This window comes from Colius striatus, chromosome 17, assembly GCF_028858725.1.
Source record: "Colius striatus isolate bColStr4 chromosome 17, bColStr4.1.hap1, whole genome shotgun sequence".
Classification (NCBI taxonomy): domain Eukaryota; kingdom Metazoa; phylum Chordata; class Aves; order Coliiformes; family Coliidae; genus Colius; species Colius striatus.
The window spans coordinates 2,475,766-2,500,926 of NC_084775.1; the positions used below are offsets into that span (position 1 = coordinate 2,475,766).

General features: G+C 47.2%; 1 protein-coding gene across 1 annotated transcript in view; it reads left to right on the forward strand.

Annotated features, from left to right (window-relative positions):
• Positions 1 to 13,906: 13,906 nt before the first annotated feature.
• The window catches only part of MORC2 (MORC family CW-type zinc finger 2), a 49,112-nt gene continuing 37,857 nt past the window's right edge, over positions 13,907 to 25,161 (forward strand). The window contains exons 1-4 of the mRNA XM_062009658.1: positions 13,907 to 14,092; positions 19,330 to 19,383; positions 20,852 to 20,886; positions 21,917 to 21,985. Coding sequence (XP_061865642.1) covers positions 14,025 to 14,092; positions 19,330 to 19,383; positions 20,852 to 20,886; positions 21,917 to 21,985 — 226 coding nt within the window. The 5' untranslated portion in view covers positions 13,907 to 14,024. The remainder of the gene's footprint in view (positions 14,093 to 19,329; positions 19,384 to 20,851; positions 20,887 to 21,916; positions 21,986 to 25,161) is intronic.

Genomic DNA, 25,161 nt, shown 5'->3' on the forward strand with positions numbered 1-25,161 from the left:
TCTCCAGTGCTGGCAGGGATGCCAGCCTGCAAAGAAGAGTGGGCAGTTCCTTTCCTTGGTGTACATTGGCATTTCCAGATGGATCTACCCATGGCAACACATGTGCCCAGACTGAGCACGGGGTGACCATCCCGGCTGTATGGCTGCTGCAGCTCGGTGTGTGCTCGCTCCCTGCAGCACCGGCATCTGATCTTGCTGCAGAGCTGCAACCCTACACAGCCAGTGCTGCTGGGCTGCAGAGCTTCTTCCTCCAGCCTGGTCAGACCCCCAGATGTCATTTGTTTGCCTTTCCTCTTTCCTTCGAGGGGTGGTAACCCTCCAAAAGTACAGTGGGACTGACCCACAGGGTCTCACCCTGCTGAGCCTTGCACCCAGAGCAGCTGTAGGAACCAGGTGCAGGGAGACCAGAGCTCCTGGCTACCTTAAAAGCCCCACTTTGAGCTGGAGAGAAAGACTTTGATGCTTTCAGACCAGAGCAGGGCTGCAGCTCAGTCTCAGCTCTGGGAGCTTGCACAAGGCCCTGGCTGTGTGTGATGGCTGCTTCAGTATTTCCACAGGCATGACATTCCTAAGAGGTGACCTGTCCTTCCCCAGCACCCCCCACCCTCCTGCCTTTCCAATTTCTTTGTCACACTGAGTGAACACAGCTATTTTTTCCCTTTTTGGGATACCTCTAGAGCCCATAAATCACAATGCTGAAATATACTGTGGCCAAGAAGCAAAGGGTTTGGAAAAAGGATGGGGGCTCAGAGAAGATGCCACTCCTGGTGACTAATTCCTAAAATACAGGCTCCAGAATCCCCCAAGCATGTCAGCCCTTCCAAGGGCTTCCCAGAAGACCTTACAGCAGCCACTTGCATCTCCAAGGGCCTTGCCTGCCAGTTAGGGTTTCTGGCCATCAGGGTGCTGAGGGGAAGCTAAGGAATTGTATTTTTTCAAACTGCCCTACAAACTATCTTCATTGACACGCTGTGTGTTGAGAACAGCATGCCTTGCAGGGATGGGTTTGGGGAAGGTCCTCAGGGTCATTGGGACTAGAGGAGAGACACAAAAGTGGCACTGCTGTGCCACAAGCAAGGCCAAACAGTCCTGAGAAGAGGTGTCCAAACCTCCTGGAATCCTCAAGTCCTCTCTGCAGCCTCATGCCAAAGCAAAGAGACCACCTGAGCCAGAGCAGCAAAATTGCCCGTGTGGAAAAAGATGCAGCACCAAGCCCAGGTCGACTCTGGGGGTCCTGCACAAGCCACTGACACAGGCAGGCTGCAGCAGCTCCAATGAGGGCCACAGCTCCACTCTCCTCCGGGGAGTGGAGAACAAACCTGCTCATTTGGACAGCCCCTGTGGGGCTGCGGCCACGAGTGAATCCCAGGCAGGGTCCCTTGTGCCTCTCGTGGGGTCCTGGCAGCATGGAAGCGGCATCACAGACACCAGTGTCACATCACTCCAAGAAATAGGGAAGCCGTAACATTATGGAAAACATGTAAGGGACCAGTCCTGGTATTTGCTAATGAGACACAGCATGTGCTGGCAAAGGGCTGCCAGGTGTGCTGTACCCGGCAGGTCACGTGCTGCCACTTGGTACAAGTCTTGGCTGTGTGTCACATCCTCCAGCTTCCCTCAGCCAAGCATCTGGTGATGATTGACCCTCACTCCAGGACCACCACATCTTTATGGACCAAGTGGATGAGCCCACCTCTGCTGCTCTCTTGGTGACAGCTCTGGCTGCTTCAGAGGCCATGTGGCCATGTGAAGTATGTCAAGACCAGGCTCTTTGCCAATCACATTTTGTACTTCTATTCACTTGATTCTCCACTGGGACAGACACAAAGAAGTAAGGGAACTTGGCAAAATACTTCTGAGTGTGCACCAGCTCTTCAGTGCTGCTCCTCCCCAGGACCATCCTCACCGTCTCCTGCAGCTCAGTGCTGCATCCTCCTGGACTACCTGAGTCTTGTGGGCTCACTGTGAGGAGACATTTCTTGGCAACACTGTATCTTCTGTATGCAAAACATCAAATGTTTTCCTAGTCATAATAAATCTCTGTAGTCACTGTTCTTTTCCACTATTTTTACAGTTAATTTGTAAACTTTTCTCTGATGCATAGCTGGCTTGATTACTGACATCCTTCTGTTCACCTCCATGTTTTGCACAAGCTCAAACACAAATACTGTAGGTTGGAAACCAGCTGTGCATGGAATGATAGCCTTATGCCAGGGTTGGCTTCATGTCTTGTCTGGTCTAGACAGCTTATATAAGAATGAACCAAACAGTTGTCTGGTCAGGAGTCCTCCCTGCCCAGCTGTGACTCTGTCAAATCTTGCACTGAACACTTAACCCTTGTTGTTATGTCTAGCCTGCTGCGCGCAGGCTGAGCTATGTTGTATTAAAATCCCCTGTCCACACTCATAAAGGTTGCTGGAACACTATTCTGCATTTGGTATATCATCTCAAACTCAGTTTGGAGATGGAAGATTCATTTATCCATTGCAAAGCTGGTACAAACAAGTCCCTAACCCATGGCAAATGCTCTGGCTCTCTAGAACATGCTTTCTTACTTTTTCCTTTTCTGGAGGTCATTAAGTCCTAACTTCACTCACTAATTTGAGGGTCATCTGCAGCTCCAGCACATGTGGAGGTCACAAACTAATGCTGTAGTCCTGCTGACTCAGTTACAGCTGAGCTTTGCACACCAGACCAAGAGGAGTTCCTGTGCTTCAGGGATTGCTGAGCTCCTGCTCCAGTAACCTGAGCTGCAAACTCTGACCACTCAGGTTCTTCACTGCCCCTGCACTGAGTGTGGCTGCATCCAGTGGCCCTGAGCCTGGCTGTGCTGCTGGGGCATAGACCCACTGCTGGCTGGATCCCTGGTCTTTCCTGCTCTTGAGCTAGTATTTTGTATCTCAGAGGCTCTTCACGGTCTTTTAGAATAAAGGCTCTCTGTCCTTTTTCTGACCATTTCTCTGCCCTTTTTCACCACATGATGGGGACAGAAGAGCAGCTGCCTCCTGTTTGTTGTGCTCTGCAGGCTCTCTGGCTTCCCATCTCTGCCATCATCACCTTCCAAAAATCCAGTACTGAGAGCCTCAGTGAGAGGAAAGACTGTTACCTGCAACAGACATTACAATAGACCTCCTCTAAAGAACTTACTAGAGGTGACTTTGAAATAATTTTTATACTGCTCTTCCATCCAAAGCAAAGGAGTGAGAAGAGTTTCTGTGGCACTGGGCAGAGGAGTGATGATCACTGCAGCAACACCAGCCTTCCAGCATCAGATGCCCCGCAGCACCTTCCAAGGCCAACACTTTTCCCAGGTGTATTTCAGTTCTACTTGTAAAAGCCACTAGGGATTTCACATTCATAGTTCTGAATGCTGCTGTTTGCTCTCTCTTGAGTTTTGTTCTCTTGAAACCCCCACAGACGCCTCTTGACCACCAGCCATGTTTGACAGTGAAACACACTGCAGAACCCAGTTAGAAAGCTGTGACTGACAGCTGTCCCCAGCCACTACACAACTGCTTCTCTCTGCTCATTGGTGTGATGGCACATGCAGAAATCTTACAATACCCTTTCATAAAACCTGACATTTCTCACAAGTTCTGGCCACATTTGGAGGTCCCTTGTGCAATGGCTGGTCCCTCAGGGAAGATGTTCTGCCAGCCACTCAAAATGTGCCTCGCTCCTGGCCCCCACTCCAGCAGCTGCGATGCAGGACACAAACTGTAGCTGTCACAAAGTGAAGCTTCTCCTGATCCACCTTTCAGTCTTACACATCGACATGCCTTTGCCATCCTGCAAATCACCAGGTTGTTGTTACAAGTTTCTTTCTCTTCTCTCAGTATCTGTTAAGACATTTCCTGGCCTCAGGCACACATGGCAAACTGAACCTAGCAGCACAATGAAGGACAACTGTTGCAGGAGTTGCCAACAGTGCTTCTCCCAACAAGTTGTGAGGTTTGGACTGGACCTCCTTGCTTTCTAAACTCCTTCAGGAGAGGAGTCTGGGTGCAGCTGGACCCAATCTCATTCCCTGGCTGTGAAGAAGAGTTTGGAGTCTGGGTTCCAGCACAGAATCTGTTTACTAGAGCTCAAGCTGGAACCCCTCTTATGAGAGTGCTCCCAAACGAAGAAATCCCTGCATTATTATACTCTTACAACTCAAGTTCCCCTCTTGTGAGAGCTTGGTCCAGTAGTAATATTTGAATCTGGAGTCTTCTTGTTCCTTTCTGTCTCTGGCTGGACCAGTCTCTTATCTCCAACGTTGCAGTTTTCACTAGTCATTGTTAATCTCAGTATCTTGTGTGTACCTGGGTGTTGTCAGTGTTGTCAGTCTTCTATTAACTTCAGGCAGGACAATTCCCTCCTCCTTCTTAGAAGAACTCCCTAGAATTTCAATTGAACTTCATAACATGACTCCCAGCTTTGTCACCCTGAAGTTCGTGGCCTCAGGCCTCAGCACTCACAAAGTTGTGCAGTCACAGTTCATTCTGATTTTGCAGAATTCATTCTAATATTTTACAGTCGAGTTATTTTCATCCCCAGCAATATCAGAAACCTTCACTGAGGCCTTACAATGGATCAAAGGCCCCAGCTGATGTTACAAAAAACTCTTCACAATTCTGAAGATGCTCATGCTATAAACACTTTCTCAGCCACTCCATGTAAATACAATGGGTGCTTCCAGGCTGCTCACTTAGAAGGTACCACAGAACAAAAACTGTCCTGTACTATGAGTCCTGCTGGAAGCAAAAAAAGTAGGCAGCTAGTCCAACCAATTATCACGTGCAATTAAGGACATCATCACTCCAGATCCTCTTAAGAACCACAGCCCATGCCTAGGCCAGTGGCCCAGGGAAGGACAGGACCTTTAAGTGGCATCAGGGACCTCCAGCTGATGCAAACATCATTAGCTCCAGCTCAATAGCAGGCTGGGTTGGTGGATGCTAAGCCTAGTGTGCTTCTGTATGCTCGACAGAAGTTGTACCAACACACTACACACAGCTGCTCCTAACCCTGAACTGTGTCCTCCAGTCCCTGCATCTTTCTTCTTGATTCAGGGAAGTGTTTGCTCAACAAATGTCCAGCTCCTGACAGTTACTGTCATCCCTTTAGCTGTCCTTTGCTTGTATGCATGCCTGAGAGCTGCTGCCTGCTTGTTCCAACAGCCAAAGGCCAGCGGCCTGACCTCAGCTCTGCCACAGGCTTGGGAAGAGCTGGGCCAGCCCCTCAGCATCCTCAGTGCAGGCTTGTACCCTTCTCTGCCTGTGGATCTCTGGACCATGAAACCAGCTCACAGCAGAACCCTGGATGCAGTGCAGGACAGCTTTCCACAGTAGGAACCACACAATGTGCCTGAAACTCCTCCACAACTATCAAGCCAGCAATACCTTTGCCAAAACAGAAAGTAGGCAACTCCCTCCTCAGGCTGTTCAGCTTTGGAAAGTCTCAAGGAGGGCCTCTCAGGGACAAGCCCCAGGTAGGCATGTGCCCACACTGGCTGCTGCCCACCGCTCCGTGGCCTCTCTTGCAAGGGTACCGTGTTCCTGGCAAGTACCCCTTCCCCTGCACAGCCAGCACAGTTGGGACAGGGAGGCTTGGCTTTTGCCCCTCGTTGTCTCATCTTCTTCCCATGTGCACTCTTCCCATCTTCCTCCTCCTCAGTGGAAAAGTGTGTACAATGAAAAGCTATTTTCTGAGGATTAACTAAGTCTGTTCTCCCCTTTGCTACGGCACTGCTTGGATTAAGGCTTTAGCCACGTGTAAACAGTCAGCGAAGTACGGGGAAGCCCTGGTCATGCACAGAGCTTGAGCCATATAACCAAGCAAAGAATCAAACCTCTGCAAGCGGAGGAGGGGAGTACTGTCTTAGAGCAAAATATTTAGATTTTGTGGAATATGGGCCAGTTGCAATATTTTTCTTCAAATAAAACATTTAGAAGAACACTGGAATAAATATTTGAGATCACAACATACCAAAGCTCTGAGTCACTCCTGGTGCAAAAGCTTTCCCCTCATTTTTCAGGCAGCTTCCCCATGTTGGCTTTGTGGCTTCTGTTGTCACTAAGATGCACAGACAAGTCCAGTGGCACACGTCCCTGCTGTCTGGAGATGGCAGAGCTCTTCCTAGCAAGGATCACCTCCTAGTTTGAGCCAAATGCTGGGTGTACTGCAGAGTCTGTGGTGGGGTCCGTGAGATGTACTGTCTTGAATTCAAAATGACATGGCCAGCAGCAGCTTGGAGAAGGGCCTGTGGCAGCTCTCACTGGGAGGTGGGAGGAGGGGGATCTTTGTGACATTCTTCCTTCCTCCAGTCCTTTTGTATGGAGGAATCTGTGGATGCATGTGGAATCAAATGAGATCCCTTGGAAGGTCTTTTCTGGCATTCAGATGAATGGAGATGCTAATTGGAGCCATACCTGCTGGGGACATCATCAGGGAACTTGGTTGGTGGTATTGATGGTGGCATTCTGTCTCCCTGCCTGCAGAGGCAAGGCAAAGCCATCCCTATGGCCACAGAAGACTTACTGTGCACAGAAGATTTACTCCTGACTGCACCCGATCTGATGCCCACCCCAACTATATGCTTTGCTTTTTCGTCTATTTTGCCCCCATTTCCCTCTGCCATATGAACAACCCACCCCAGTTCTTTCTCCTTCCCACTTGCTCCTCCCCACAGGCTCCAATGTTGCTGATTTTTTGCCCCGGCTCAGTAATTACAGCCTTGCTGAGTGATCCTAGCCAGGCAGTGCTGCCCTAAGGCCCTCTGCATTCAGGGCAGGTCTGACACTACCTTTCCCCTCTTTGTTGTTGTTTCTTGTTTTGCTTGCTTAGCCCTGGGTGAGGGCTGGCCTCCCTTTTAGCCTCTCCACTCTCTGCAGCTCCCTGGCAGTCACCTCTCCATTTAACCTCAGGCCAGGGCCAGTCATCTGCCTGCAACTTTGCACTAATGCCATTAATGTTGGTATTTTCCTACATTTCAACAGCTGCCACGGCTGCTGCAGTATCTAAGCCGACTTTCAGTGCAGGGTGGAGACCATTTTCATTGTGTTTCACACATCTGCTATCCCACATGCCTGTAGGCAACACGCCCCTGTCTCACTCCTTGTGAGTCTATGGATACTTTGCTCTTCCTTGTCAGCTCAGGTGAAGTGGGGAGTGGGGGAAGAGAAATAGTTTGGGTTAGGCACACAAACAAAGCCACCTTTACAAAGCAAAGGACCTTCTTTATTGAAAATATTTATGCTCATGTGAGAAAGGAACATGTACTGTCCAGATCATTAGTGCAGGACAAAGCCAGACCCCATGAAGAAGGGGTGCTCAGGACACTGTGAACAATCATGATGACAGCTCTGCACATCCTCCAAACTGGATACTGATGAGATTACAGGACTGTTGAGGACTGGTCAGACCATGACATGAGATGATCCAACTGTGCTGATAAAACCTTTCCTGAGCTGATTTCTCTTAACAAAAACAACCATGTCTTGATGAAAGGTCTGAGAACAAGAACAAATAACTTCAGGGTGAAATTACTTGCTGAAAAGAATGCTATTGCCCCACAGCTTCACCTCTGATTTTTTTTCTCCTGAGAACCCCCAGGCTTCCTGACAGTCCCTGCTCAGTCTAGGGACAGTCTCTGGAGCTGTGCACTGACAGTGCTGACTGACAGCTTTTCACTATGGTCTCCTCCTATGGTACTTTTCTCAATCACACCATCTCTTGCTTCCGTGTTTGCCGTTGTCAGACTGAACAGCTTCCTGCAAACCATCACATGCCAGAGAAGATGCTATGCATCTGTAAAGTTTTCATTTATTTCCCACCAAGGCAGCCAAGCCTGTCTTCTCTGATGTCTGCTTCACACAGTCCAGGGTTCTGGCGTACCTTGTACCCGTCTCCATGTAAAGTGAGAGGAGATGAACGCCTTCGGAGATAACAGAAGATGTTGAACACATGGTAGCATTCACAGCACACACTAGAGAAGCAGTTACTTATTGTCAGTCACCAGAGATGCTCCAATGGGAAGAACCCGTAGATTCTTGCTCCTCGAGAGTGTTTGGTACAAGATGTGGTCATATGGCTGCTCACCTCTTCATTCACATCACAGCTCAATCTATTTGGATGCTACTTGTAAGAAGTGCCCTCACAGATTTCCACAAGCTTTTCATCACAAAATCATGGTTTTGGTTGCTTGCAGGTTTGCCAAATAGAAATTACTTGAGTTGCTCATGTTAGGCACATCCATAAGGCTGGTTCAAAAAGACACTTTGAACAAAACTATGGGCAGGTAACACAGTCTAAACCTTTTAAACAATGAGGCATGGAAAACTATTCAGTCATTCAAAATGTAAATTGTGCCAGTTAGTCACCTTGTGAAGAAGCCTGCACACCTTCCCATGTTGCTAGAGGCCAGGAAAAAGGTTATGCAACCACAGCTTAGAAAGAAAAATGCCTCCAGGCTTGGGTCCTTCTCAATATCCCCATTCAGTCTAGGCCAAACTGTAAATCCTTCACAAATGGTGGGTTTGTGACACTTGTAACTCTCCCAAGTTTGTCCAGATACATTCATTGAAGATGTCATCATTGCTCCTCTTCTACCAGATTCTTGTGGGCTCTTCTGCACATCATTCTCATGAAGACACAGAGCATTTTCAGCCTCAGGCCTCACATTTTACTCTTTTTTCCCATGTCTGTTAATTCTTTGCTTAGTTCATTAATCAAAGCTGGACTCAGGACAAGGGGAGACTGGCTGGTAGTGGGGGAGACCCTCACCATCCACCAATCTGACAATTTCCTGGTTCTCACTTCAAGATGTCTCCCTGCTCTCACCTACTCTTACTGTCATGGGTTTCCATGAAGCCCCTTTTTGCTTGGTGCCAGGGAGAGGGGGCTGCAGTGCTGGGCCCCATAAGCAGTTCTTGAAACATCCCCCTGCTCTGAGATGGATCCAATCTGAGATGGACTCCAGTCTGGCTGGGCCAATCTGGCTCCTCTGCCATCAGTGTTTAAGAAGGGCAATGTGAGCCAGAAGAGGAGGTGCAGGAGTGGTAAAGATGCAGGTGACCACGTGGAGCCCAGACAGAAAAGGAGGAAGAAGCAGCACTGGACAGGAGACCCCCCTGCAGCCCGTGGTGAGATCAGCTGTGCCCCTGCACCCAGGGAGGGCAATGGCAGGGCTGAGAGCCACCAGCAGCTCTGGATGAGTGACCTAGAGGGCAGAGACTGTGTGAGGAGGAGCCATGGCACAGGCCATGCTGGAGCCTGTGGGCCCAGAGACCATATACACAGGAGGGAAAGAAGCTGCAGCCTTCTGACACGTTCCTGCGTGACCTGATCTAGGTGGGAGCTGCTTCTGCAGGGGGATTGCACTGGATGATCTCTAAAGGTCCCTTCCAACCATTCTGTGATTCTATGAAAGACACTGGGATCAGGACTCTGAGCCTGGGAAGAGGGGAGGAGTGGGGGGAAGGGGGTCTTAAAGGGCTGGTTGTGTTCTTCATCATTGCACCACTCTGTGGTGTTTTCTGTTATGTTTTTGGTTTTTATGTTAGTGCTGGATTCAGTTTTTTGTGTGTTTTCTTCCCCAAGCTGAGCAGCTTTGTCTGTATTGCCAGGGGCTATAAGTGGCAACTGAGTCCTCCCTGTCCTTAGGCGGTTCCAAAGGCCCTTGGCACTTAAGGCTGATGGTGGTCCTTTGTTCCTAGATGGGCCTAAACCAGGACACCTTCATTCTCCTGCAAACTTAAAGTCCATTCTGACAGCCTTTTGGGGCCTCACTGAGAAGGGTATCTAGACCCACATAAGGAAATTAAATCCATGCTGTGACTTTCCTGGAGACCAAGAAGTGAGAGACTGACACTTGGCACTAAGGAAAAGGTCTCTGAGCTTTTATGCCAGCGCCTCCCACACATAGGTACTTGCATTTGAACAACACAGTCTGCATGTCTTGTAAGGACTGACCAATTCCCTGTTCCAGCGAGAGAAAAGGCAGGATTTAGGTCTCCTGACACAGAAGAAAAAGGGACTCTGAAGAGAGGTCTAACTTCATGACTCCTTTGTACTCAGTCAGCAAACCACTCTGCTACTTGACATGAATGACAGAGAGGGGTGACTGACCACAAGAAACAAGTCTTGCTTGGAGCTGACCCTGCGATTCAACTTGTGCCCAAGAGAAGGCAGAACGTTTTGATGGAAAATGCAGCTCTTCTCTGAGTATGAGACAGGCACACTCCCTTTACAGGAGAATATCTTTGGCTGTTTTGAGGGAGTGGTGTACTTCAGGGCAGGGGTTCCATTCCATATGAGGAGATAAGCAGAGAGAATCACACAGCAAGAGCCAGTGTGTGGCACGAGGCAGATGAAGGAACCCAAAAGCCAATGTGATGATTTTACAACTCATTAAAGTAAGGTGCTCTGACATCCCTTCTATAAATTCAGGGCAATGGAAGAGACTCAGGTCACTGAGGTTACTGCGGCCTGTAACTGCACCCAAACTTCTTGAGAGAAGTATCTTGAAAGTCAGCACTCAGAGAGACAGCACAGACCCAGAACTCCAGCAACTTCTGTCACAATGTATACAGGAGACCCAGTACCCAGACAGTGTTTTCCAGGAAACAGGAAGGATAAAAGAAGGACCAGCGAGTCCCTGAGGATTACTGGTAATGTTCTCAGATTAATTTTCCACTGCCTGCAGTGATTATTTCAGTCTGACAGTGAAAATCTCATTTATACAATGCATTTACATTTCCTTGTGTGCATAAACACACAATAAAGTCACCAACAGCTCGGGCAGCCTCAGAAAAGCACAAAAGGCACTTTGCTACAGTCATGGCACGTCTGGTACAAAATATATGACTTAAATGGTGGCTTACTAAGAACTGGCTTAGAAGTCGAGTGACTCCTGTGCAAAGAGACTAGGCAAAATACTATGCTACAGTAAGGACTCAGCAAACTCTAGACAGGAGTGCCTGGGAACTCCACATTTTGACCAGTGTGGAATCAAGAGTAGTTGTACATGGAGATGTGGGGATTGTTTCAGAGGAAGAACTCAGTCACATTTTAAAGAAAAGCAGTAGTTTGCCACTAGCTCCACATGTACAGGCTGGACAGACCACCAACCCACACGTCACTTCTCAAGGAAGTTACATGCACCACAGCAAGTTGCTGCTTTCTACTGCAACAGGAGCTGCTCAAGGGTGAGAGAGTATTGCCTCTGACACTTTAGATTTGTTCTGCCCATTTGCAGAAGATGGCTGCAGAGACCCTGGTGCTGAACAGGAACTCAGGGAATAGGTGTGGGTAACAGATGGAAAGAAAAAGAGAAGTTGCTTGTCATCATTTGTATGACAGAGAGATCTTGAGCTATTTAAGAAAAGTTTGGAGAGAGAGCTTCCAAGACAACACAGTTGCCCCAAAGGAGGATGGACAAATGTGAATTTGAAGACTTCCATCTTAAAAGCACGGTAGAACAACACAATTTGCAGCTGTGGCACACAGGCAAAAAGAGCACATCATCTCTCCATCCACTGACAAGACAGGCTTCCACCAAAGAAGAGCTCTGCTGTGGCCAAGACAGAGCTGTGCTGTGACCCAAATGCTGTTTTGCAAAAGGTGAGTTAGTTTCACTACTCCTTGGGATAACATGCGGCAACTGGGAGGCCAGCAAACAAGCACATAATCCTGCCAGGATCCATGCAAGGCAGACGAAGAGCAGAAGTCAGAGACATGTCAAAATCTGCTTCAGCATGGCCAGAGAAAGTGTAAGAATTACATTTTCATTTCACTTTTGTCAAAGAAAAATAAAAAGACATGGAATTAAACACCACCAAACGGTGGGATGGACAAGAGTAGTCTCCTGCCGGGGACTGGCCAAGTTAAATGGAACTGCAATGTACTACTGGTTGTTTCCCAAGGGCTGGATGGAAAGGACTGGAATCCAGCCAGCCAGTCCTAGGAGCAGGTCAGATCCCATGGGAGCAGCAGGAAGGTGTCCAATTGCTGTGCTCCAGAGCGCTGCAGTACTCTGTTGACATTGTCAGCCTCTCCAATGTCAGGAAAGGAACACTTCTCAGAGGACGAGACAAAGTTCCTGTTAGGAAAAGAGGAGCTAGAAAACCAGAGTATCACAGATGGAAAGGCTGAGGCTTCAGTCCAGGTTTGTGTGCCACAGGAACACATATCTATTTTGTATCTCCACAGGAACACGTATCTATTTTGCCTTTACATTGTGGGATTTATATCGCTTTTGAACATCTGCTTCTGACAGTGACTGCAATACAATGAAATAAAAGCTGAGCACAACAGATGATGTCACAATCTTTACGAGACTCAAGTATTGTGACATTATCATAAACTTAATGACACCTAAACCACAGCTGAGGCCAGTAATTTTCGTAACTCTTTCATCCAGCTTTGGTGTTCTGCTGTGCAGAGCTTTTCAGAAACAAGGCCTAAAAGACTCATTGAAGGCATGTCTGCAGTGACTTTTGGGTGACTACACATGTACACATCGAGCAATCCCAGTTGGCAAGAATGATGGGACTTACTGGCCTGAAGGAGTCTTTAGGTGCTGAGAAGGAAAGTTCTCAGGCCAAAGCTGCAGCTTTGTCAGCTCTGGCTTACGTATCACTGGGGACCCATTGCACACAAACACACAGACCAGAAGGTATTGCAAACTAAGACAGGAGACAAGCAACTCAAATAGGAAGCTCAGATTTTATCCACTAAGCACTATTAACAGATGATTCCATTTAACTTTTCACCACATAGCTCAGATATACCACATTAGTTTCTGCTCAGACCAAACTCCTTCAGGCTTTGGACCTTCGGGTCAGACTCCTATTGCCCGAGGCACGTGAGATGCAGCCATCATGTGTTAAAGTTTATTTCCAGAAAATTTGGTATGTTTTCCCATGGGGTAATTCAAGTGTTCAAAGTACATCTGACTGCTGCATTCCGCCTGTGGTTCAGATGCAGGCAAGGTGTGCCCAGGACACAAGCACAGCCTCCCTTTGCTCAGACGCAGGCAAGGTGTGCCCAGGACACAAGCACGGGCCTCCTTTGCTCAATCCCTTTGGATTTCAAGAATAATTGAATCACAGGCACAGTGCAGAAGCAATAACTGTAACGATTTCACATGCCCTCTGTTACTACACTTCAGTAAGTACGGGCACATTAGCCTGCTTCTCCTTAACGGCCCCCGGCAGCCGACCACGCCGCCAGCCCTGCGGCAGGCCAGAGCCCGACCGCGTCCGGGCGGAGGCCAGCGGCGGGGCCGCTCCACGCAGCCGCGGAGCCGCACGCGGAGCCGCAGCCGCAGCCGCCGCGCCCGCGCCCCGGGGCACCGCACGAGGCGGCTTCTCCCGCTCCGCCGCGGCGCTCCCGACATTTACCGTCAGCTCGACCCGCCGAGCCCCTGTCGCCGCTGCCGGCTCCCCAAGTCTGAGAGGCATCGGGCCGAGAGCCGCGGGGCCAGGCGCCGGTGCCCGCGCACTGCTCGCGGCCGGGCCCCTACTGCTCAGGCGGGGTTTCCTCAGAGTGCGCGGGCTGGACGCCGCTCCCGCTCCCAGGCGGGCGGCGCAGCCTCCCAGCCCCGTGCGCGGCGGCCCCTCCCGCCGCTGCTCCCGCCGCGGAGGCGCTCGGCGGGGCGTAGCGCGGCCATGGCGCCTGCGCGCGCCGCTCTCCCTCAGCCGCTCGCGCCCGTCACGCGGCCGCGGAGGAGCCGCAGCGGTCCGCGCCGCGGCGCTGCCGTCACGTGCCGCGGCCCGCCCAATGGGCGGCCGGCACGCTGGGCCCCGCCCCGCCGGGCGGACTCGGCTGCGAGCGGCAGCGGCGCTCGAGCGCCATCGCCGTCGCCATCGCGGCTGAGACAAAGAGGGGCCGCGGCAGGGGGCCGGGGGCCGGGGCGGGAGCGGCGGCGGCCGGCGGCCGGGGCCCGGCGGGGCTCCGCGCGCCGCGGGTGGCCTCCCGGTGAGGGGTCAGCAAGTGGCGGGCGGGGAGGCCTCGAGGCGCGCGTGGCCGCCGGCTGCGCCATGGCCTTGGCCAGTTACAGCAGCCTGAACCGGGCCCAGCTCACCTTCGAGTACCTGCACACGAACTCGTGAGTACCGGGCCGGGGCCGGGGGCCGCAGCGGGCGGGGCCGTGACCCCGCGGCCCGTGGGGCAACTCCTGCGTGCTCACGGCAGCGGCAGCGCCGGCCTCCCCCGGGCGGTGGGGCCTGTGGTGGTGGCGGGGTGCGGGGGGGCAGAGCTGCCCCAGTGCTGCCGGCCCACACATGCTCCACGCACCCGGGCTGGGTTGTCGTGCCTGGGGAATCATGGCGTGAGGGCAGGCCGGGCGCAGGAGAGGGGGAGAGTGTCACACCAGGTAAGCTGTTCCTCGCCGGAGAGACGCTTGTGCCAGCTGTAGTGGCTGCCATCCCTTCTCAGCATCTTGTTTCATTTGTGACCGGATGTTTTGCACAGGTATATTTCAAGCAGGAACGTGACATTCTTCTGATCAGCTTGTGGAAGCTGCTGTGGCTTTTGCACATCACTGCTGAATCCCCTAAAATAAAATCTCCTGAGAAGAGACAATGTTCTTGTTTCAAATGGTTCACTCCTAGCATGTGTCTAGAAAATGGGAAGCACCATCAGGAAACGGTGCTTAGCAGGGTTAAGCATACCCGTCTGAGACCAGCCTACTGCGCATAAGCCTTGTGGAGGCACGTACAGAAGATAAGCCTTGGACAAACATTGTGAACCACACTTGGCATTTCTCCATTTTAATCATCTGGTTATTGGCATAAGGTTGTTTTCCAGTGTTTTCTGGAAGACTTGACTCTTACTGTTACCATCAGCAGAAGATAAAGTACAAAACACACTTTTCATTGCATGAAGGCAAGCTTAGAGCGAAGGACCACGGTGGTCTGCAGCAGTCTAAAGACTTCTGATGCACAGAAATAGGGACGACTTCATTTCAAAGTAGATCCTGCTGAGTTTGTCGGTAACACAAGATCTCCAAGAGCAACTAAGATGTATCTTGCTTGTATACGCCAAGAGCACCGTGATCCATTTCTCTTCCAGATGAAGGAAATAGTGGGTTTTGTACAGGAAAGGGAACCTATTAACAACCTGGTGTTGCCCTTGGATCTGTATCCTGTGGCTTTGCACTGTGGCTTGGCTGGTAGCAGTTGCATGTGGAGTCACCAGTCTAGTGTTTGAAGATGATGGACAATACTGAGTGACATTCCAAATGCTGTTGCTGATTAGTGAACTTCCCATGTCGAGCCACAAAAAACAAGCGTGTTCCTAGAGTAGAAGGCAGTATGGCAGAGCTCATGTCAGCAGCGTGTGTTTGCCTGCAGAGTGTCTTTGTAAGAAGATAACACCTGTGCTGCATAAAAAGCTGATGTGGTGTTGCTGCTGCCCTGAAGTATTAAAACATTGGAACTGCATCACGTTGCCACCAGACTTTCTGCTGTGTGTACGCTGCTGGTCTTCTTGGGGTATAGTGCACATCTGCAATGCACAGCTGCGTCACAGAATTGTTCAGAGGAGCTGGGACATCGTGAATAAACCAAGCCCTGAGCTTTTCCTCTGTCACAAGTGAAGAGTCTTTTGAGACTATGGACATCAATGCCTAAGCCAAATGCTTCCCTAAATAAGAGGAATAGAAACAATGGAATTAATTTTTAAAAGCAAACAGAATGCCACAAACCCAAACCAACCCAGGACAAAGAAACAACCTCCTTGCTGTCTCAAGAATAAAAATAAGCAACAACCCTCCTACCAGCCCCTAAACCAGCCCAAAAAGCAGCATAAGTCTTTTGATAATGGGGACTCTTGTCTTTTGGACTATTCTGTCTTGCTAAGGGAAACCATACCATCTCAGACAAGTTCCATGTCAATTCTAGAGATTCTGTCTTAGTCACAGAGGTAGAAGTTCCTTGAACTGTAGTTCAAAACCATCCATCCAGCTGTTGAGGTGCAGAAGGAAACCATGACTTTTTTTTTTTTCTTCTCCTTTTCTAAGACTTCCTTTAGGGAAAGCTGTAGTATGTCTGATGCAGAGTACTCAGTCTGAAGTGCTTTACAGAAGCATGTTTATCTGGTCCCTGAACTTGAGAACTCGTGGCAGGTCTTTTCAGTAGCTTCTTAATGCATCCATATCTGATGACAAATTTCATAGCACGTACCTGAGTTACTTCATTTGCTGTTTTTTTTTTATTTAAAAATACCAGTGTACTTTTCCCTCCTTTCCAAATGCTTTTCTTAGTGTGTGGTTGAATGGGGACAGAGTTTTTTAGTAGGGTCTGTAGCGATAGGACACGAGTTGGTGATTTAAAACTAAAAGAAGTTGGATTCAGGTTAAATATAAGGAAGAAACTCATTCTGGTGGTAAAGCACTGACAGGTTGCTCAGAGAGAAGATAGATGCCCCATCCCTGGAAGCATTCAAGGTCAGGTTGGACAGGGCTCTGAGAAACCTGATCTAGTTGAAGACGTTGCTGCTCATTGCAATGAGGGAGTGAACTAGGTGACCTTTAGGGGCTCCTTCCAACTGAAAGCGTTCTGCAATTCTATGTGAAAGTTCTTTTAGTTCTCAGAATGAAAATCACTGTGTGTAAGTCTGTGAGAATAACTCATGCATTGTAAGCCATCTGCTTGCCTTCATCTCAATATTCTTTAGAAATTAAATGCTGCTACTTGAAGACACTTCTGAAGCAATTCATTGAGATAGCCATGACAACACACCTGAGTCTAGCTTACTTGGTTCTGCATATTTGTAATGCAAAATGTCAAGGGTTTGTTAGAAGTTGACCAATGGAAACTGTCTCTAAGAGTAGGATTTAGCTTATGATTGAATTTGAGGTTTTTTCTGTAACTGAAATTGTCTTGTTGAATACATCTGGAGTGGAGAAGAAGGTCACTGAAATAGAAGGACTTCAAATGACTGAATGGTGGTCTTGAGGAATGCAAGTAATAACAGGCCAACAAAGTCCTCCTGTTTCTTCTGGTGCACGTTGTCTGTTCTGACCTGAAAGGGAGCTCAGTACTGAGAGGATAGCTCTTGTTCCTGGCACAGATACCAACTGAAACATTTTCCCAGATGTGTCCTCTGTCAGAACAAAATTGAAGGCTTGCATCTTTCATTATTAGATACTTGCTGGACTGTTCAGGCTCAGGAGCCCAACTGGATTCAAACAGAGGTGATCCTCTAAGAAATCACAAAATAAACTTTTCTTCCCTTGGGTTGATAGTCCAAATAGTTGTTTGAAGAAGTGTTTGAAATCAGTTGTCTGACTTGACCTATTGTAAGCCAAATTTCGCTACTCTGGCAGCATAGGACTTCCTTGTTCTGTTCCTCGTCAAGCTTGCACTTCTGCATGGAGCTGTCTGGAATGAAAGTTGGAAGTTGTAGGAAAGTCCAAGCCAGTCTGCTTCTGCCAATACAAGATGTTACAAGGTTTCGTATTGCCTGTGTCAGCCCAAGAGGTTTTGATTGTGGCAGATCTTCAGGTGTCAGGCTGTGTGAGAACCATGTTTTCTCTTGCCTCTCTTCCATCAGCTACTGATAAGTTTTTTGTTGATTTTGTTCCCGTCTTTCTTTAGAAATCCTTGTTTGTATCTTGTTTGAAGCATTATTTGAATGTAGAGTAAAAGCTGCTAATGAAGCATCATCACAACACAAAAAGTTCCACTTAAATACAGGAAAAAAGCTATTTCACTGTGAGGTGAGGCAGCAGTGGAACAGGCTGCCCAGAGGGGTTGTGGAGGCTCCTTCCTTGGAGGGCTTCAAGACCCGCCTGGACGTGTTCCTATGTGACCTGATCTAGGTGAACCTGCTTCTGCAGGGGGATTGGACTAGATGATCTCTGAAGGTCCCTTCCAACCCCACCGTTCTGTGATTCTGTGATCACTATTGCTAAAGCGTTGTTTGTTTACCTGACACGGGTTACGTCCTAAACAAACTTCTGGGCTGTTGATCCCTGGAGCTGAATAGGCACTTGTCAAGTCAAGGGAGCACTTGAAGTCTGTGCACAGGAAATCCTACTCTAAGGAAAGAATGCCAGGTTTCAGCCTCTATGGAAGCTTTCTCATCTGGAAGATAGTCATCAAGACACTATTCCCTTCTGTTTCCTGTCTGCCCGGACGAGTGGGAGCTTGCAGATATGAAAATCTCCATTCGAGTGATAACTTTGAAAGCTGATAAGTTTTACCTCTGATTGGAGTTGGGTTAGGTGTCATGAAATAAAGATGGATATGAAAGTTCATTTTGTGATTATTGGCATTGTGAACAGGTATGTGTTTTATATGTAGGAAGTACCTACGGATCTGTTCTTGGAAAACTGAAAATATGAGTCTGTCTGGTGTTTTTGTGTAGCTGTGAAAGCAGGCAATATGTGAAGAGGTTATGTCAAAACTGAAACATGTTGATACTGAAACAGTTTCTGAGGACTGAGTCTCTTCATCAGGCATCCTAGAGGAGGAACAAACTCCAGCAGCTGTTTCTCCAGATCTTGTAGCTACTGTTGATGTTGAAATCAATGTGGCTTGTCTACATTTGAACTAATTGTTAGAATTTGAAGATGGGTTACCAAGTTGGGCATTTGGTGGAGATACCACATTAATGTTGCCAGACTATGCATTGTAATGATTTTATTAGCTCTATACATTTTCTTCATGTATCTTCTTTCAAGGTTGAGACACATAACTAGTGGCTTTAAAATGAGTGCTGCTTTTAAAAGGTCTCAGGGAAGAGACTGGAATCCAAACACATCTTCTGGGCTGCAGTGGCACCTGGGTAGGTGGTTTTAGCATTCCGTTTGGAAGGTGGTGTGATAGAGTCCTGGCAGAAGACTGTCTCTGGATTAGGAGCCATTGGAACTATTGGAAGTCTCCTAGGATCTGGAAGCTCCTTCCTATCAGAAATAGCTTCTGCAACGTGAATATGTTCATGGGGGAGATGGATCTGAATCATAATTGTCATCTGTCTGTATTTTACATATGGCAGTGTTTGTTGCCCATGAAGGCAATCGTCAATGTCGTGGATAATAAAGGATTTGTAACAGTTGTTGGCTGGTTCATAAAGTCAGTAATTTTCTCTGTTATGTGTTTACCATGTGATGTTTTTTGAAACGATAGTGAGCAGCAGTTTGTTGAATCAGGCTCTCCACGGGACAGCTGCCTGTGGTAGACGGTGAAATGCTCATTGCCAATCCACTGTCTGCAGCACACATTAACATTGTAGATGTACAATCAGATTGGTTTAAAATGTGGTTGAAATTCTTGTTTATTTAAAGATCTCTCTTTTTAAGCATCAGCATAACCCTGCTGATTCTGTGTTTCATTGCAGAACTACCCATGAGTTCTTGTTTGGTGCCCTTGCGGAACTTGTAGATAATGCCAGGTAGGTACCCGAGACTGCCTAACTCATGAGGTAAAATTGGTGAAGATTTAATTAGCCTATCCGTGGACCTTGAGCAAATTTCACTTCTCGTGGACTTTATGAAAAATACAAAGTACAAGACTTTGTTTTAGTTCAGTGGGAACATTTCTGTCAGTACCCTTAGACAGCCTCATCTACCACCTAACACAAAACAGCCCAAACCAAGTGAAAACCAAAAAAGTATTAGTCCTGAAAAAGTCAGTTTGATGGAATTGTAGAACAACCCAGATTGGAAGGGAAATTGTTAGAAGACACAAGGTAGGTTTAAGGAAAAAACAATTCTACCTTTTTGTTTAAAGAAGATGGTAAAATAATTACTAGAGCTGGGATTCTCAAGATACTTGGATAGTCCTTGACTTAATATCAAGCATGGTGATAAGAGCAAAATGAAATTAGAAGTGGAATGGTGAAAAGTAGAGCAAGAATGGTTAGAGCAATTTTGACCCTTGAGAGGAGAGACTTAGTATTTGAAAATCACAGGTTTCAGGCCCACATCTCTCACATTTGCATTTGGGATTTCAGGCTGTAGCTGCATCCTTTATCCCTTGAGCTTCACAAAATAGTCTGATATGGCATTATGGAAGTACTTTGAGATCATTTTCTATCAAGTGTGATGTCGGGAGCCAAAACTGGAAGGTTTCTTCATAGGAAAAAGTCTGTGTAGGGGATCAGCTGTGTGTGTGTGTGCACTGTTGCTGCTTTCCCTTTTGCTACAACACATCTAAATGTAGCGTCTTTGACATTAATGGGTTGCTCCCTCTTCAATGTCTTGGTTCCTTCTCTAACAAAAGGGAAATTGAGGAAGTAACTGTACTTGCCTGGAGATGCAAAGACAAGACAAAGTGACTTTGGCATTTGAGAAGTGTGTTTTATTAGAGTACTAGAACTGCATACTTTGGATCAGCAAACCAAGAGTATGTGATGGTCTACATGAAAAATAAATGGTTTTGAGAAGAGGCAGTGGTGATGTATCTGCTGCTTTTTCAAATGCAGAGGAGGTCACAGAGGGTAGGAAGGACTTGACTTAAAGAACAGTTTCCCGTGACAACCTAGGATGGAGTTTTTTGTGGCGTTACTAAGCATATCATGGGCAACTTGACAAAAAATTGTAGATATTGTTTGCTTGATACAGGAGGAACCAAGGAAGTATGTGCTTATTTGACTCAGCACCCACTTAATATGACTTTTGTTAGAAAGTGATACTTGCTGTAACTAGTTCTAATTGTGTGTCAGCTATATATTCTGCTGAAGTTTGGATTCAAGTTAGCAAAAAGTAGAACAATGTGTCTTCTAACCTATCTGTTAGTGATTACTGTGGGGCCTTTGATCTTTGCAGCCAGTTCATTTTGGAAATTATTTTATGTACCTGGATTTTAGCTTCCTTTCTATGTGACATTTGAATACTGATTGTGTTTTTATTCCTTTGTAGAGATGCAGATGCCACAAGAATAGACATTTATACTGGTAAGTCACCCCTTCTGCTTCCTTGCATGTCAGTAGCTAACTTAGATTTAGGCTGCAAATGTGTGTGTTGTACCTGGTAGAATAAGAGTAAGAGTATTTATTCCCAGTAGTATGTATGGTTTGAGATCCTCTGTACAAGAGGGACATTTTGGTGCTGAAGCATGTCCAAAGAAGAGCACTGAGCTGGGGAAGGGTCTGTATAACAAGTCTTAGGAGGAGTGGCTGAAGGAGGTGGGGGTGTTTAGTCTGGAGGAGGTTGAGGGGAGACTTTCTTACTCTCAACAGCTACATGAAAGGAGGTTGTAGCAAAATGGGGCTCAGTCTCTTCTGAGCAACAAGACAAGAGAAAATGGCTGGGGGAGATTTAGATTGGAGATTAGGAGAAATGCCTTCACTGGAAGGGTTATGAAGTGTTGGAACAGGCTGCTTGGGGAAGTGGTGGACTCACTGTCTACACATATTTAGAAGACACGTAGACATAGTGCTTATAGGGACGTGATTTTGTGATGGATGTTGGCAGTGTTACTTTTATGATTGGGCTCTACAATCTTAAGGATTTTGTACAACCTAAAGAGTTCTATGATTCCAGTGTTCGTCCTGTGCCCTGGTGCTTAATGTCTTTCAAAAATGAACAGTACCTTTACAAATAACTTGGGCAAACGGTCCCGTCAGCCTTCATCTGAGATCAGGTAAAGTGAGTAGCTGTTTATACCAGAGGCCTGCTTTATGGTATACTCTTGTAGCATATATTTAAAATGTATGCTACAATATGTATATATATATTATTTTTAAAAATTATATATATGTTTATATGTTATATATTTTTAATATATAAAATACACAGTTTAACCTGCAGGAGAAGTTCTTAGTCATTCTGTAACAAAAATCTGGTTCTTTTGATTGCAGTTTTATCCGTATTGGGATTCTGAAAGTCCTGTTTGTTGTGTTACTTCTGTTGTGAACATTGATTCCATTTTATGGAACTTCTAACTTTTTCTAGTGGGAACAGTGAATAACTCTTGTCTTGTAGAGCGTCGGAAAGACCTACGAGGTGGATTCATGCTGTGTTTTTTGGATGATGGTACAGGAATGGATTCACGTAAGTGTCAGGAAGTTCCATGTGCGTTTTCAAGCCAAAGTGTCGTGCTATGGCTTAAGCTGAATTAACAGCTTGGTTGTGCTGGAAGGGGCACATTCCTGCCTCTGCACTGCCTCTTTTGTAACACAGCACTCAACAATCATAACAAACTAGTCAGCTCTTCAGTTGCAGAAGCAGTGTGCAGTATGCAGCAAATTGAAATTGACCTTGGAAGGGAGAACACTGTGGCCAGAAAAGGGAACAAGCACAAGCTTTGACAGGCATGTGCCTTTTACCTGTTAGAGGTTGCCAAGCGGTTAGTGTGTCTCAGCCCTAATAAGTAAGTGTGCCATTGGAAGGCTTGACTTTGAAAGCATTTTGCCGTTGTTTAATCATTGGCATTGTGATGGAGATCAATATTCGACAACACAAGACTGTAGGAGTATGAGAAGAATGTAACAAATGTACTTCTACTTCTTTGTAAGTATTGATGTAAATCCATGTGGTGTAGCAGCAGGAAAGCCTTTCCGCTTTGCTTTAGCATCGCTGAGCAGCACTGTTAACCCACACCACCACCTTTGTGTCCTGAAGCTGAGTAAATCCTCCTGTAAGGAGCTCTGCACTAGGTAGAAAAGCTAGGCTACATTGGAAGGTTTTGGAGAAGGGGGTAAATGGATAAATAAGCATCGACTACTGGTTTTGTTCTTTGACACTGTTGTGGTTTAACCCCAGCTGGCAGACAAAGACAGTTTAATAGGGGAAGCAAAAGCTGTGCACATGAGCAAAGCAAAATAAGGAATTCATTCACTGCTTCCCATTGGCAGGCAGATGCTCAGCCATCCCCAGGACAGCAGGGCTTCAACGTGCCCAACAGTTACTTGGGAAGACAAACAGCATCACTCCAGATGTTCCTTCTTCTCTTGCCAACAGCTTTTATTTCAGTGTGACATCATATAGTCTGGAGTATCCCTTGGGTCAGTTGGGGTCGGTTATCCTGGCCTTTTCCTTCTTTTTGTGCACCCTCAGCCCAGTCTCTGGCAGGGCAACGTGAGGAGCAGAAAAGGCTTTGACACTGTGCAAGCACTGCTGAGCATTACCCAGAACATCCCCATATTATCAGCTCTGTTTCCAGTACAAATCCAAAAAATATCACCCCGTACCAGCCACTGTGGAGAAATTTGTGCCACCTGCAGCTGGCAGAGATAGGAAGTATTGAGTTCTGTTTATTAACATTTATGAAATTCATTCACATCTTTAATACACAGGTTTCTGACCTGCATGAAGGGGTTTACTTTAAATTCTAGATGCCTTCTGTGTATTCTCTGGAATACAATTAAGGATGCTAAACAAGTCTGAGAGTAGTTGTCTCTCCCCAGTGGAATGGAAAGAAGTGATTAAGCTCCATCCATAAAATGAGGAGACTCTACTGTGTTCTTTTCACAAGACTTTCTATGAGGGAGTAGAAATACAACCTTTTCTGCATGTCTTGAAAACTGTATGTTTATCTCTGGACCAACAGTAGAGGTGACATATGTCTGTTCTTGTGCCACAGTCTAATGGCAACTTCAGTCTGTTGTTGCTCTTGTATTGTTGATTTTGTGACAAAGTGGAATTTAAGTGTTGGCTGTGTGTAAGTTGCCTCCTTTCTACTACATCTTGCAGGATTTTATCCTGGTTTTGATAGTCTGAGATAATCTGTAAAGGATATTGGCAGATACTGTGGGTTGCAGTGTTATTTCACAGCACTAAACATCACATAGAGCAAATACACACTCACCCCCTCTGGAACGGAATCTTCCCAGAGCGACTGGCAGCTCCTGGTCCTGCCATTGTCCTGTCTGGCTGCAGGGGCACAGCTGCTCTCACTATGGGCTGCAGAGGGGGTCTCCAGTCTGGTGCTGCTCCTTCCTTCCTCCTGCTCTGACTGCAGGGTCCCTGTGGCCGCCTCCGTCTTGCCCTGCCCTTGCACCTCATCCTATGCACTACAAACTTCTTAAACAGTGGTGGCAGAGGCACCAGACTGACCTGGCCAGGCTAGAGGTGAGTCCAATTCAGAGCCGGGCAAAGTTTTGGGAACTGTTTATGGGGACCAGCACTGCAGCTGCCTCCCCGTATTACCATGCGAAAAGTGGCGCCACACAAACCCATCATGTCCTGGCTAGGATAGATTCCATTTTCTCCCTAGTAGCTAGTACAGGGCTGTGTTTTGGGTTTATGCTGATAACTCAAGGTTTTTTTCTACTTGGGTTTTATTTTTCTCTGTTTTGTTTCTTTTCATTACTATTGTTATTGTATATTGTTGGTTTTGTGATTTTATTTTATTTCAGTTGTTAAACTGTTCTTATCTAATCCCTTTATCTAATCCCTAATTTTACTTTTTTTCCTCACTTCTCCTCCCCATCTCACTGGGAGTAGAGGAGGGAGCAGGCAGCCCTGTGGTGCTTAGTTACTGTCTGGGGTTAAACCGCAACGAAGCTATGTGGTCCTGATAAGATTGATATATATTTGAAAGTCACTTTGACCAAGGAACAAATGGAAACTTCATTTGATGCCTGTCAACATGGACAAAAGTGTCTGGAGAGAAACTCCCTACATGGACACCTCCCTGGATCTGTGGGGATGAGTAAATGAACTTGCGTATTTTTGGTTGCTTTTGCACAGAGGGAGGAGCTGAACTGCTCAAGTGAACCCTTCCATTGATACATTCTCTGTGTTACTCCATCCTGTTACTCTGCAGTCTCACTGGTCTTGTGCTGTGTTGGACAGTTCTAGATTTGTCTGGCAAGGTGCTTGTTTACACCAGGGCAGACCACTCCCAGTGAGTACAGGAACGTTGTTAGGTTATGCAGGGAGATAATTAGAAGGTCAAAAGCCCAGGTAGAAGTGAAAGTGGCTTTAGAGGTAAAGGGGAATAAGAAAAGATTCTATAAATACGTTAACAATAAAAGAAAGCCCAGGGAGAGCCTCCATCCCTTGTTAGATCCAGAGGGAAATTTGATCATAAAAGACGGGGATAAGGCTGAGGTGCTTAATCACAGAATCGTAGAATGTTAGGGGGTTGGAAGGGACCTTTAGAGATCATCCAGTCCAGTCCCCCTGCAGAAGCTGCTCCCACCTAGATCAGGTCACAAAGAGACGTGTCCAGGTGGGTTTGGAAACCTGAGAACGAGCCTGCACACCCTCCCTGGGCAGCCTGG